Source organism: Tupaia chinensis, unplaced genomic scaffold, assembly GCF_000334495.1.
Source record: "Tupaia chinensis unplaced genomic scaffold, TupChi_1.0 Scaffold000037_18, whole genome shotgun sequence".
In the NCBI taxonomy this organism is placed as follows: domain Eukaryota; kingdom Metazoa; phylum Chordata; class Mammalia; order Scandentia; family Tupaiidae; genus Tupaia; species Tupaia belangeri.
In genome coordinates, this window is record NW_006159476.1 from 1,860,525 (window position 1) to 1,872,268 (window position 11,744).

The following is an 11,744-nucleotide window of genomic DNA, read 5'->3' on the forward strand; positions in this document are numbered from 1 at the left end:
CTCCCGGCACGTTGGGTGCCTGCCACGGCGGGGGTTGGGTGGGAGTAGGGAGTGCGCGCCCCAGGGAGGCGGCTTGGGGTCTGAGGGCCCCTAGCCCTGCCTCCGTCGCCCACTGCATGCCGGGTGGGCCTCAGGGCCGTACCGAAGGAGGCTGGGAGGGCGGTTTATTTCTTTCGTCCTGTCCCCGAGTACGCGAACCCTCCCCCGCCCTTCCCTCTGTCCCCTTGGACCCTCCTCCAAGACTTTCCGTCCGTCGGTCTCCGGACCTCCCTTCCGTCTGGGTGTGTGTCCGCTCCCAACAGGCTTCCTCCCGTTGGGCTCAGGTCTGCCCCACCAACCCGTTCCGTACGGCCGTCTCTGGCCCTCCCTCCCAATTCCTCTCCTGCCTGTTTTTCTGTCTCTGGGTTCCCCATTCTCTTTGTCTGTGCACTCCCCAGGTTCCCCTGTTTGTTATCCACTCTGTCTGGATCCTGCTTTTCCTCTGCTCGTTGACCGCCCCAACTCCCCCTCCCACATCTCTCTGAAAGCCCCAGGTTTCTCTACTCGCTTCCAGCCCTGCGACTCCCCACCCTCCACTATTGCTTTTCAGCCTCAGGTCTTCTCCCTCTCTGTCCCTTCCCTGCAGTTTTCTATGTTTGGGTCCTGGACCCAACCTCTTCCCCCAGCTCCTTCCCCTGACTGCTCTCGTCTGTCAGCGTGTTCTTTTCCCAATTCTCAGGGTCTCATCCCCACACTTGGCCTGGAGATCTAGGGGTCTTTACAGCCAAGTCTGTCCTGGTTGTCTTCCTACTCCCCATATCACCTCCCAACCCTCCCCTAACCCACCTGCGTCTATTCTTCTCACGTTTCTTTTTCTCTCTCCTTCCAGCACCCTGAAAGGTCCCTTCCCAAGCCCTTAGGGACGGTAGAGGACTTGGGAACCAGCGAGTACTCCCAGGCTGTGAGAAGAGCCCCTGCTGCCTGCCCTGCCTCATCCTGTTCCACATCAGGCCCAGCGGCCCCCGGCTGCATCAAGTGGAGGAGGAGTAGGCAGAGGAGGGTGGCACCATGGGCCCGGGCCGTGCCCTCCATGCCCGGGGGATGAAGACACTGCTGCCATGGACAGCCCGTGCCAGCCGCAGCCCCTGAGTCAGGCTGTCCCTCAGTTGCCGGGGTCTGTGTCAGAGGCCTTGGAGCCTGGCGGGGCCAGGATGGGGGTGGAGAGTTACCTGCCCTGTTCCCTGCTCCCTTCCTACCACCATCCGGGAGTACCTGGGGAGGCCTCAGCAGGCAGTGGGACTCCTGGAACCACAGCCACCTCTACCACTGCCAGTCCCTTGCGGGAGGGCTTTGGTGGGCAGGATGGTGGTGAGCTGCGGCCACTACAGAGTGAAGGTGCCGCAGCGCTGGTCACCAAGGGGTGCCAGCGACTGGCAGCCCAGGGCGCCCGGCCTCAGGCTCCAAAACGCAAATGGGCCGAGGATGGTGGGGATGCCCCTTCTCCAGGCAAGCGGCCCTGGGCCAGGCAAGAGAACCAGGAGGCAGAGAGGGAGGGTGGCATGGGCTGCGGCAGTGGCCACGGCGAGGCCAGCGCTGGGCTGAGGGAGGAGGTGCAGCCCTCTGCACCTGAGCGCTTGGCCCTGGACTATATTGTGCCCTGCATGCGGTACTATGGCATCTGCGTCAAGGACAGCTTCCTGGGGGCAGCCCTGGGTGGCCGCGTGCTGGCTGAGGTGGAGGCCCTGAAGAGGGGAGGGCGCCTGCGTGACGGGCAGCTAGTGAGCCAGCGAGCTATCCCACCGCGCAGCATCCGTGGGGACCAGATTGCCTGGGTGGAAGGCCACGAGCCAGGCTGCCGCAGCATTGGCACGCTCATGGGCCACGTGGACGCTGTCATCCGCCACTGTGCTGGGCGGCTGGGCAGCTATGTCATCAACGGGCGCACCAAGGTAAGGCTTGCAGGCCCCTCTGTGGGCGGGATTTGCAGCATTCTGCTTGTGGATATTGAGGGCTCTGACTTGAGTGTGCTTGGAGACAGGCTCCTGGGGCCACAAAATGGTTTAGGCAGCCCCAGTGGAGAGGCACACTCACTGTATACTGTAGGGGTTAATGTCCTCCGTGTGGGCCTTTGTGCACCTGTAAACCAGGGGTTTGGCCTGGAGCCCCAGTGGTTCTTAACCTTAACCTTGCCAGAAAACCTGAAAAACCTAGTGAGAGCTGCTGTCATTCATAGTGTCACATGTGTGTGGGGGCTGCTGGGGTGGGGTATCACAACCCCTTGGTGTCTGGTTATGGGCCCTGGACCCAGAACAGTGAGAGCAGGCACGTATTTCTGCCTCAATCCCTGTTCTGCCCTTCTGTCCATCCGTCTGCTAGCCTGTCTGTCTTGCCCATCCTGTCCCCCATCTGACTCTCCTTCCTCCTTCCCAGGCAGGAGAACCTGAATAAGGAAGGGGAGGGTGGCAGTGACCCAAGGAAGCTGCCCTCTGTGCTGAGCTCCTGGCCCAGCACTGCACTGCGCCCTGTGTCTGCTGTGGCATGGGTGTTGACAGCCTCAGGGGGGCGGCATGGCTGACTGCGTGCTGGCCCAGGTGGTGCCCCTGTCCTCTTTCCTACGTCTTCCTGTCTTAGTCCCTGCTGTGCCTTCTGTCTTTGTCACCTCATCTCTATCTCTGGCCTCTGTTGGCACTCTGCCTTAATCTTTTTTTGGAATCTGAGTCCTTTTAGGAATCTACCAGAAGCCACAGACCCTCTCTTTAGGAAAATGTTTATTTGTTTAGAGTTTACAGGCAATTGTCAGCCTCATGGGCCTCGGGCTGCCTATTCAAGAGCCTGGGGTCAGGAGCCTTGCACAGTACAATGGTCCTGAGGGCCTTTCTGGTCTGCTGACATGGTAGTCGTCCTCATGGGAGAGTGTGAAGGCCCTGGCCTTGAGTCCAAGGCTGGTGTCGTTTGGACAAGGCGCTGTGGGGAGTGCCAGTGCTCAGCACCAGTGATGCCTGGTACAGTTGTGTTCTGCCCCGTGGGAGTGAGACCATGCCTCTGATGTCTTCTCCCTCCTCTCTGTGAGCCCATCTTGAGCTGCACTTTGCTGCCTTCCTCCCAGGCTAGAGCCTGCTAAGGGACCAGGGCTCCCCTGAGGCTGGGCCTGTTTCCTCCCCTCCCCAGCTGGAACTTGTCCTGCTTCCCTCTCCCTCCCTTTACTTGATAGCTGGAGCCGGCCCCTCCCTGGGTTTTGCTTCTATGCGGGCGAGATCAGTGTGGCCTCCTTGGCTCAGCATCTTTACCCTGGGGTCCTGCTGTCCTTGCAGGAGGGAGTCTAGGGGAAGGCCAGGAGAACTGACCGCCTGAGGCGGGACACTGCTCTGAGCCTCAGTTGCTCGTCCACAGAGGCCAAGTCCTCTGCTAGTCTGGCTGTGTCTGGGGTGGGCAGGATAGAACAGGTAGATCTTTTCCTCTTTGGTGTTTCTGACTCCCATCTTGGGTGTAGTTGGGACAGGGCCCTGACTAGGCCTGGGGAGGAGGGAGTTGTTGGGATTCTTTTAGCTCTGAGTGACCCTGTTGCCTGGGGAGGTAAGCAGTGGCCAGGCTGGACCCAGAGGGAGGGAAGGAGCCCAGTCACTGGAGTTTTTTCTCAGCCCCGCCCCTCCCCAGTGAGACAGCAGGTCCAGGGTTCCCTGCCTTCTAGGGGCCCCATCCAGGTGCTGGTGTAAGGCCATGGGGTGCTGAGTTGGGTGGCAGCAGTTGTGGGAGTTTGGATCACGGGTGGTGAAGAGCAGGAGTAATTTGCTGCTCAGTCCTTCCCGAGTGGGACTCCTGTGTCCTACTGTCCTCTGCTTAGTTGACCTGCAGGTGGGAGAGTGTTGACTCGGCCCTGCCACTGGCTAACCTCTGACGGGTGTGTTTATGTACAGTAGTAGTGGTGAGGGGCTGTTCACGTGTTGTCACTGTAGCTTGACTCCTCATTCTACTGGCTCCAGGCCTACCTGCCCCTTCCTTAAGCTAGGAGGGAGTGAAAGTTTTCTTGTCACCCTTCCTAAGGGCCGAGGTTTTCCCTTCTGGGGGTAAGGAGCTTTCGCTTTGCCTGAGGCTAGAGGATGCCTCTGCCTCACGCTCCCAAGGCATGTGTGGATGAAGGGAAGGGCCTTAGAGGGCAGCTGTCCATCTCTGCTCAGCCTGCATTCCTCAATTCTGCCTGTGTGCTGGGACCCTGTGCGAGAGCGCGCAGGGCAAGATGGAGGCGGTCTCAGAAGAGTACTGTCTGTCGGCAAGTGTGGCACTGGGGAGACCTGGCCCCAGGGACTTCCATGAGCTGTTTTCAGATCAGTGGCAGGTAAACAAGTGCCTGTACTGCTTCCACATTGAGAGGAGTGGGGGGAGGTTCCGCTAGAGTACCCAAGGGAATCTTTGGCCCAAGTCTTGAATAACAAGGTAGACCAGTGGGAAGAGTGTCCAGGAAGGTGTCGGGACCTGGAGGTAGGGATGAACTAGGCCTATTAAGGCTTGCAGCAGAGTGATGGGCATAGCACATGAGGTTGGTGGCCTTTGGGAGCTGCTTGGGGATTTGTGTTTTCTGGGGTTGCACTGAGAGCTGGAGAAAGGGTCTCTGGCTGCTGTGCAGGATGGATTGTGGGGAAGTGGGTGCAGGGCTGGACTCCTTCCTTCTCCCACCCCCTTGTCCTGCAGAACCAGCATGATCTCTACCTGAGTTTCTTTAACTGGGAAGGCCTCTGACCTCCCTGACTTCAAGACCCAGACCACGTTCGTTCCTCCCAGTGAGGTGGTGGTTCAGAGGTGGAGCCATCTACAGGGAGTGAGCCCCTCAAAGAGGATTCTCCCTCCTGAACCTCAGGGTGGAGGGTGGAGGGGCTGGTGTTCTCCTTGGGGATTACTCTAACTGAACCCTGGTACTGCCAGAGATTCTCCCTCTTGAACCTCAGGGTGGAGGGTGGAGGGTGGAGGGGCTGGTGTTCTCCTTGGGGATTACTCTAACTGAACCCTGGTACTGCCAGAGAAGGTTGGCATGTCACTCCTGGATGGCTCAGATGATGGTGCCCTCCTTGCTTCTCTTTCCCAGGACAGGGTTTTTGTTTCTTTGTGCTGGAGGGAGATGGAGAGTGAGGTCCCTCCCCCAATGGTCACACTGCCATCTCTTCTATTATCCTCTTGGGATTTGGGGCCCACACACGCATCTGGCATGTTCCTCAAGCTGCCAGGTCTTGGACTCAAACTGTGTAGTTGGTTATGTGGATCTAGCCACTTTAACCACCATGCCACTGGGTGGCCCTCTAATGGCAGGTTCTGTAGTGGATCAGGCGCACCTGTTTAATACTGAGCAGTTTTAACATCCACAGTTGGTGAGCTCTGGGAATAATGTAATGGGAAGAGGATGGGGGAATCATCAGATCAGCCCAGCCTGCTGTGCGTGCTTGCCAAGCCTCCAGTTCTGGCAGCAGACACTGATCTGTTTGATCATGAATGTTTGGCTTGGGGCTGTCTCAGTGGCCTATTGAGACAGCCCAGACCTATGGATGTATAGGAGTATACACTCAGGCTTACAGGTGTAGCTGAGCATTCACGGGGAGCAGCAGTCAGCAGAGTTGTCAATGGGTGAAGCGGTCAAGACAGGTGGTCCCTAGTTAAGGAGAAGCTGCAATCTTTTTTTTTTTTTTAAAGGTTTTTGCTATAGGGCACATGTGCTCATCGGAAAGACAGAGAAAGAGAGACAGAAAGTGAGAAATCATCCCCCCAGGGGGGATGGCCACACTGCAACCTCTTCTCCATTCTCCTCTCGGGACCTTGGGCATGCACGCATATGCGCCTGGTGTGAGTTTAAGCCACCGGGTCTGGGACTCAAATCACAGTCAACTACCTGGGAGTCCAGTGACATAGCCATTATGCCAGCTGTTGGTTCTGAGAAGCTGCAGTCTTGATGCAAGTCCTCCCCTGTTTGCCTGCTACCTCATGTATCCCTCCCAGTGGGTTTTGGGACAGGTTCCTGTTTAATTTTTAAATGGCATTTTAGCCTGTGCCTGGGTTCTCCGTCATGTTCAGGCCCTGTGCTGGATGTCTTCCCAGACTGACCTCCTTTTGTCAGCTGCATTTCATGGATGAGGAACTTGAGACAGGGAAGTTAAGTCACCTGCTGATGTCACAGCTCCTGTGGTTTCACTGAGACTCGAGCCAGGGAACTGGGTCTGCAGAAGTGGCTGGGCCTTTTCCTTTGCATCACAGCCACCTTTCTGTCAGCTCCCTGATGACATACATCCCAGGGGCCTGGCCAAGCATGTCAGGGCTGGGCTAGGAGGGTGGCAGCCACCAGGGGAAGAGACTGAAACAGTAACCCTGTAGCCAGATGTGTACACACAGAAGCCAGGATCTGGAATGAGTCTTGACTGTGTGTTGGGGTCTGGAACCTCCATAGGTATGTTCTCAGGGGGGTTAACCGTTAACTGCTGTAAACCAAGGTGATTATTGGCCCCATTTTACAGGTGAGGCAGTTGAGGCCCCTTCAGGTGAGGCTGTCCAGGGTTACTCAGCAAGTTATCTTTGGAGTTGGAATTAGACCTCACTTTCTATTTAGACTCTAGGTTTTGGTTCCTGATCAAATGTGCATAGAACAGGTAATGTACTTAATGGGGAACCTTTGTAATCAAGGGCAGCGGCTCAAAGTTGTTGCATGTTAAAATGACCTGGGGAACCTTTAAAATTCCAGGTTCTAGCTTAGACCGAGTACATCCACACCTCTGCGGTGGGCCTGGGCATCAGTGTCTCAAAACTGTGTACAAAATGAAATCCTCCGTTACTCATTGAATCTCATTGGGGTGCTCTGCCTTGGCTATGTGTTGTGGGGGGAGGGGTGGGCTCTTGAGGTACAGAAGCTGAGGTGTCTTTTTTTTTTTTTAAATGGAGATTTTTGCTATAGGGCACGTGTGCTCGCCAGAGAGACAGAAAGTGAGAAATTACCCCCACAACAGGGAGGGCTGCAATCCCTTCTCCATTTTCTTGAGATTTTGGGCACACACATCTGGTGTGAGTTTTAAGCTGCTGGGGTCCGGGACTCAAACCATGATCAACTATGTGAGAGTGCCGCAATGTAACCGTTACACTGTCTGCTAGTCCCAGGAGCTGAGGTTTCTGATGAGCTTAGAAGTGGGGCCTTGGCTGATAAAGGAAGAAATCTTAAGACTGGAGCCCTTTGGAGCCCAGGGTTTTCAAGGAGTCAAGGGAAAGACAAGCAGCAGAGAGGGGTGAGAAAAGAGGTAATGGGGGGCCAGCAGGTGGCGGTGGTGGTTAAGGGCACTGGACTCTCACATGGCCGACCATGGTTTGAGTCCTGGACCTGGTGGCTGGCTGGCTCTCTCTCTCTGTCTCTCTCTGGTCAAATTAAAATAAAGTTAAATAAAATAATTTTTAAAAAGGTAATGGCTTCTTCTCCCAAATGCCCCTGCAAAGCCCCAGTAAACCCAACTCCCTCCATCTCTGCCAGGCCATGGTGGCGTGTTACCCAGGCAACGGGCTGGGGTACGTGAGGCACGTTGACAATCCCCACGGCGATGGGCGCTGCATCACCTGTATCTATTACCTGAATCAGAACTGGGACGTTAAGGTAGGGTGTGGGGGTGCGGGTGTGGGTGGGTGGTGTGCATCCACCCCATTTTTGCTGCCAGCTCAGATTCTTAGTCCACAGGGGGGCAGTGCAATCTGCTGCTCTGCCTGGACTGTTGGCACCTCCTCCTCCAGCTGAGTGTGGTGGGAACTCCCCCGTTTCCGGAATGGTGCTGTCTGCCTGGCTCCACCCGGCCTTGTAATGAACAGTCCCCTCACCCTCCCGTTTTCCTGTCTTTAGTAGCTTCCTGCCCATCTCCATGGTGATGCAGACTCTGGGCTGTCATTCATTTTAAGAGCCTGAGTGGTGGGCGGGAACGATGTGTCCTGCCGCTGCGCCCCCTGGTGGGCTCCTGGGCGCGGTGCAAGGCAGAGGCTCCAGACGGGACCAGGCAGCCTCATCCTCTGGCCTGCCCCCAGGTGCATGGCGGCCTGCTGCAGATCTTCCCTGAGGGCCGGCCGGTGGTAGCCAACATCGAGCCACTCTTTGACCGGTTGCTCATTTTCTGGTCTGACCGGCGGAACCCCCACGAGGTGAAACCAGCCTATGCCACCAGGTAGGACCCCCTACTTCTGGGAATGTGCCCAGGTGCCAACAAAGCCTTTTCAAAGTCCCGAGGGACTAGGGAGTGAAGTGCTAAAAGGGGTCCCAGGTGGGAATAGAACCAAGCAGGTCAGAAGGATGGATTATGGTGTCACTATGGATATGGTGACCGGAACGGCAGGACACTGATCTCCGACCACCCTGCTCCCCAGGTACGCCATCACTGTCTGGTATTTTGATGCCAAGGAGCGGGCAGCAGCCAAAGACAAGTATCAGCTAGGTATCTAGCACCTCTTCCTATTCCATTTACTTCCTCCCCACCTACCCCAGTCTCTTGGGTCCCTCCACTTGTTTTTCCTCTGCCCTTCCTCCCTGGACAGCCCCATCTTTTCCTGATCCCCTCCCATCCTGTTTCCCTGGTCTCTGTCTCTCCCCTGATGACTGTCTCCTCTCTCATCTCCAGCATCAGGACAAAAAGGTGTCCAAGTACCCGTGTCCCAGCCGACTACGCCCACCTAGTGGCCAGCCGTGGAGCTGCATGGACAGACAGCGTGCCCTGACTTCAGGAGTGCCCAGGGGCCCTGCGGGCAGCCTTCCAGCCTTGGGGCCTTCTCCCTCCCTGTTGCCATCGCCGCTGCTGCTGCTGACTTTGCGTCTGCCCTGCCTGGTGTGGAGTGCTCTGTCCTTCCGTTGCTGAGTGCTGAGGAGGATGAGCGATCTCTGCTGCCCTGTGATGGGGCGAGGGTTCTGACCTGAGCAGAGGCCAGCCTTGGGGGCCGTCATTACGGAAGCTGGGCCTGTGTCCTGCCCTGTCTGGTCATGCCCCCGTTAGGTGTGGAGGGCTGGGGGGGGGGCACTGCCACCTCCCACCAGGTTGCAGGAGTTGGGGTTGGGGTGAGTCATGGCCTCTTGCTGGCAAAGGTGGGTGGGGGTGTGTCTCCAAGCCCCGCACCCCCTGTTCCAGCTTGGAATGTGAAGTGACTCCCCAACCCCTTGGGCCACGGCACCTGTTGGACTGGGCTGCCGCTGTGTGGGCAAGATGAAGGTGCCGGGGGGAGCATGGATGTTGCAGGCCTGTCAGCCAAGAAATAAAGTTTACCTCAGAGCCGCACAGGATGACTCCCTCCCGCCAGCGAGACCCCCACCTGCAATTCAGGACCTTTATTGCTCTCAAGAGGGTGAGGCAGTGAGGGCCTGTGAGCTCCCCGAGCCAGCGGAGCCAGCGCCGAACCTTAGCGGGCCACCAGGCGGAGCTGGAAGGCTGGGGGGACGTTGCCCAGGCCAGTGCAGTGCGGGGTGAGGTCGATGCGAGCAGGATTCCCCTCGGGGAGCAGGCAGAACCTCTGCAGGACGGCCGTGAGGAACAGGAAGATCTCGGAGCGGGCCAGGCCCGCACCCAGGCACATCCGCTTTCCTGGGGCAGGGGGTCGCGTGCACAGTGAGCACCCGGTGCGTCCCAGGGCTGATCCCGGCCGGGCCCTCCCTCCCCGCCCGGACCTGGGCCAAAGGGCATGAAGGCATCGTTGCTCTGGAACTCGCCCTTGTCGTCCAGGAAGTTCGCGGGGTTGAAGCAGTCCGGGTCCTTGAACTGGGTGGGGTCTCGGTGTGCAGACATAAGCAGAGGAATCACGAAAGTGCCCTGTGGGTACGCACAGCTTGGGTTAGCCCCGGATTTGCTTGTGGTCGCCCGTAGACCAATGGTGGCCGTTTTTTTCCCGAAGGGGTGGGGGGAGGGTGGGTATGACTGCCTGCTCTCGGGGCTACTGGTTGCGTCGTTCAACGCTGCGCCCGCCCATTCTGGCCGATTTCAGCGAATAGGTGCTCACGCCCCTAGGCTCCGCAGACTCTCCCGGTTCGGTGAGCACCTTGGGGAGAGAGTGGCCGCAGAGGTGGGTGTCGCGGGTGAGGGCGCGCGGCAGCCCCAGCGGCAGCACGCTGATGAAGCGCTGGATCTCGTGCAGCATGGCGTTGGTGTAGGGCAGGCGCGCGCGGTCTTCCAGGCGTGGGGCGCGCGTCCGACCTACCACTGCGTCCAGCTCTGCCTGCACCTTGGCTGGGGAGGTGGGGGCTGTGAGCCACGCATTCCTGACTGCTCATGCCCGACCCCAGGCCCTCCTCCTGAGTCCTCTCAGACCTGCCACCTCTGGGTACTTAAGCAGAATGAGGAGCCCGTAGCGCAGGGTGGTACTCGTGGTTTCAGTGCCACCGAAGAAAAGGTTGTGCGTCGTCATTACCAACGTCTCATCCTGGAAATGACTCTTCGGGTCCTGCTGTTCCTGCGGGCAGAAGAGACAGGCGCCGCAGCGTGCCAGGCACCTTGACGGTGGGCGGCAAAGATAGGGTTTAGGATGGTAAGGATCTGCACCTTATCCATTTGGTCTAAGAAGCAATCGATGAAATCGCGAGGCTCCCCAGGCTGCCGCGTCTGCCGGTGCCGCTGGATTTGCTCAGAAATGAAGACCCGCAGCTCCGCGAAGTTTCGGAAAATACGGTGGTGCGGGCCGGGTAGCCAGTCCAGGAGGGAGGGGAAAATATTGTACATCTGGGGAGACAGGATCTGATAGGACCTTGGACAAGGCCACCAGACCTTACGTTCCCTTATGGGGAGACGGGCCCAGGACTTTAATGTTGGAGGTTCCGGAACTGTTCAAGAATCTGAAGTTGTCCCATTCTGATGACCTATTTGTAGGGTATGTTCTCGGGGTTGGGCACAATGAGGGAGAGATAGGGACCAGCCATCTCACCTCGCCCCATCTGGAACTCATGATGCGGAAGTTGTCATTGAAAAGGTCCAGGAGCCTCAGGAATTCTGGGTCCCCGTAGCCATAGCGCTTCCCAAAGACCACAGAACAGATAACATTTGACACAGCATTATCCAGTAGCCTCCGGGGGTCGAACAGGGCTCCTAGGGTGGGAACAGACCCGGGATCGTACGCTGCAGCCTGGCCCCCAGCTAGCTCCTTGGGCTTCCTGGCTTTGTTTCACCAGAACGCCTTCCTATGACCCCCTTTGTACCAGCCTATTGGCCACAACCACACCAAGCCCTTCTGCTTTCCTGATCGCCGCACCCGCGGTGGCTTGGAATTCGCCAAGCAGACAAGCCGCTTCCTCCAGGACCCGATCCTCCATGGTCCGGGTTCCCAGCCCGAACGCTTTCAGGGCCCCAAGGGCAAAATTGCGCAGCTTCAGCCAGCGAGGTCCGTTAGAAAACACTATGCCTACGGTGGGGGTAGGGGTGGGGAATAGAGAAGGGGATGGGCCGAGAGTTAGCCACGCCCACCCAGGATGCGTCCTGGCTACACCTGTTTGGGGCCTCCAACTACAGGAACCGATTTCCTCTCAGTCCTCTGCTTTGCTCCTTTAACAGGACGCTTGTCACCCTTCTCGGCCCTATCCACACTTTGACCCAACCTTTATTGGTTCTGGTCTCTGACCAGTGCTTGCTCTCCCTAGTCTTTTCTGTGTTGGCCACAGGAGGAACCTCGATTTGGCCGCTGCATTTTAGCCCCGCCCCACATTTTAGCCCCGCCCCACTCTCTCCCCGCCGTTTGCCCCCTTTAGCCTGATTCTCCGCTAAGGCCCCGCCCCATTCGCCAGGCCCCGCCCCATCAGC

The 11,744-nt window shown here is 57.8% G+C and overlaps 2 protein-coding genes across 4 annotated transcripts in view; one reads left to right on the forward strand and one right to left on the reverse strand.

Annotated features, from left to right (window-relative positions):
- Nucleotides 1–9,236, forward strand: part of EGLN2 (egl-9 family hypoxia inducible factor 2) — a 9,637-nt gene extending 401 nt beyond the window's left edge. For 2 of the 3 annotated variants that reach the window (XM_006140482.3, XM_006140481.3), the window contains exons 2-6: nt 869–1,928; nt 7,469–7,588; nt 8,008–8,144; nt 8,344–8,411; nt 8,595–9,236. In XM_006140482.3, the coding sequence (XP_006140544.1) occupies nt 1,098–1,928; nt 7,469–7,588; nt 8,008–8,144; nt 8,344–8,411; nt 8,595–8,650 (1,212 nt within the window). In that variant the 5' untranslated portion in view covers nt 869–1,097 and the 3' untranslated portion in view covers nt 8,651–9,236. Of the gene's footprint in view, nt 1–54; nt 282–868; nt 1,929–7,468; nt 7,589–8,007; nt 8,145–8,343; nt 8,412–8,594 lie in introns of those variants that run through there. The other variant, XM_006140484.3, reaches the window with a different exon arrangement.
- A 43-nt stretch (nt 9,237–9,279) lies between these two features.
- LOC102492466 (cytochrome P450 2F3) overlaps nt 9,280–11,744 on the reverse strand; it is a 3,420-nt gene continuing 955 nt past the window's right edge. Inside the window, exons 3-9 of the mRNA XM_027771987.1 lie at nt 11,200–11,349; nt 10,876–11,036; nt 10,497–10,673; nt 10,266–10,407; nt 9,997–10,184; nt 9,629–9,770; nt 9,280–9,545 (exon numbers count right to left, since the gene is read on the reverse strand). Of these exons, the coding sequence (XP_027627788.1) occupies nt 9,364–9,545; nt 9,629–9,770; nt 9,997–10,184; nt 10,266–10,407; nt 10,497–10,673; nt 10,876–11,036; nt 11,200–11,349 (1,142 nt within the window). The 3' untranslated portion in view covers nt 9,280–9,363. The remainder of the gene's footprint in view (nt 9,546–9,628; nt 9,771–9,996; nt 10,185–10,265; nt 10,408–10,496; nt 10,674–10,875; nt 11,037–11,199; nt 11,350–11,744) is intronic.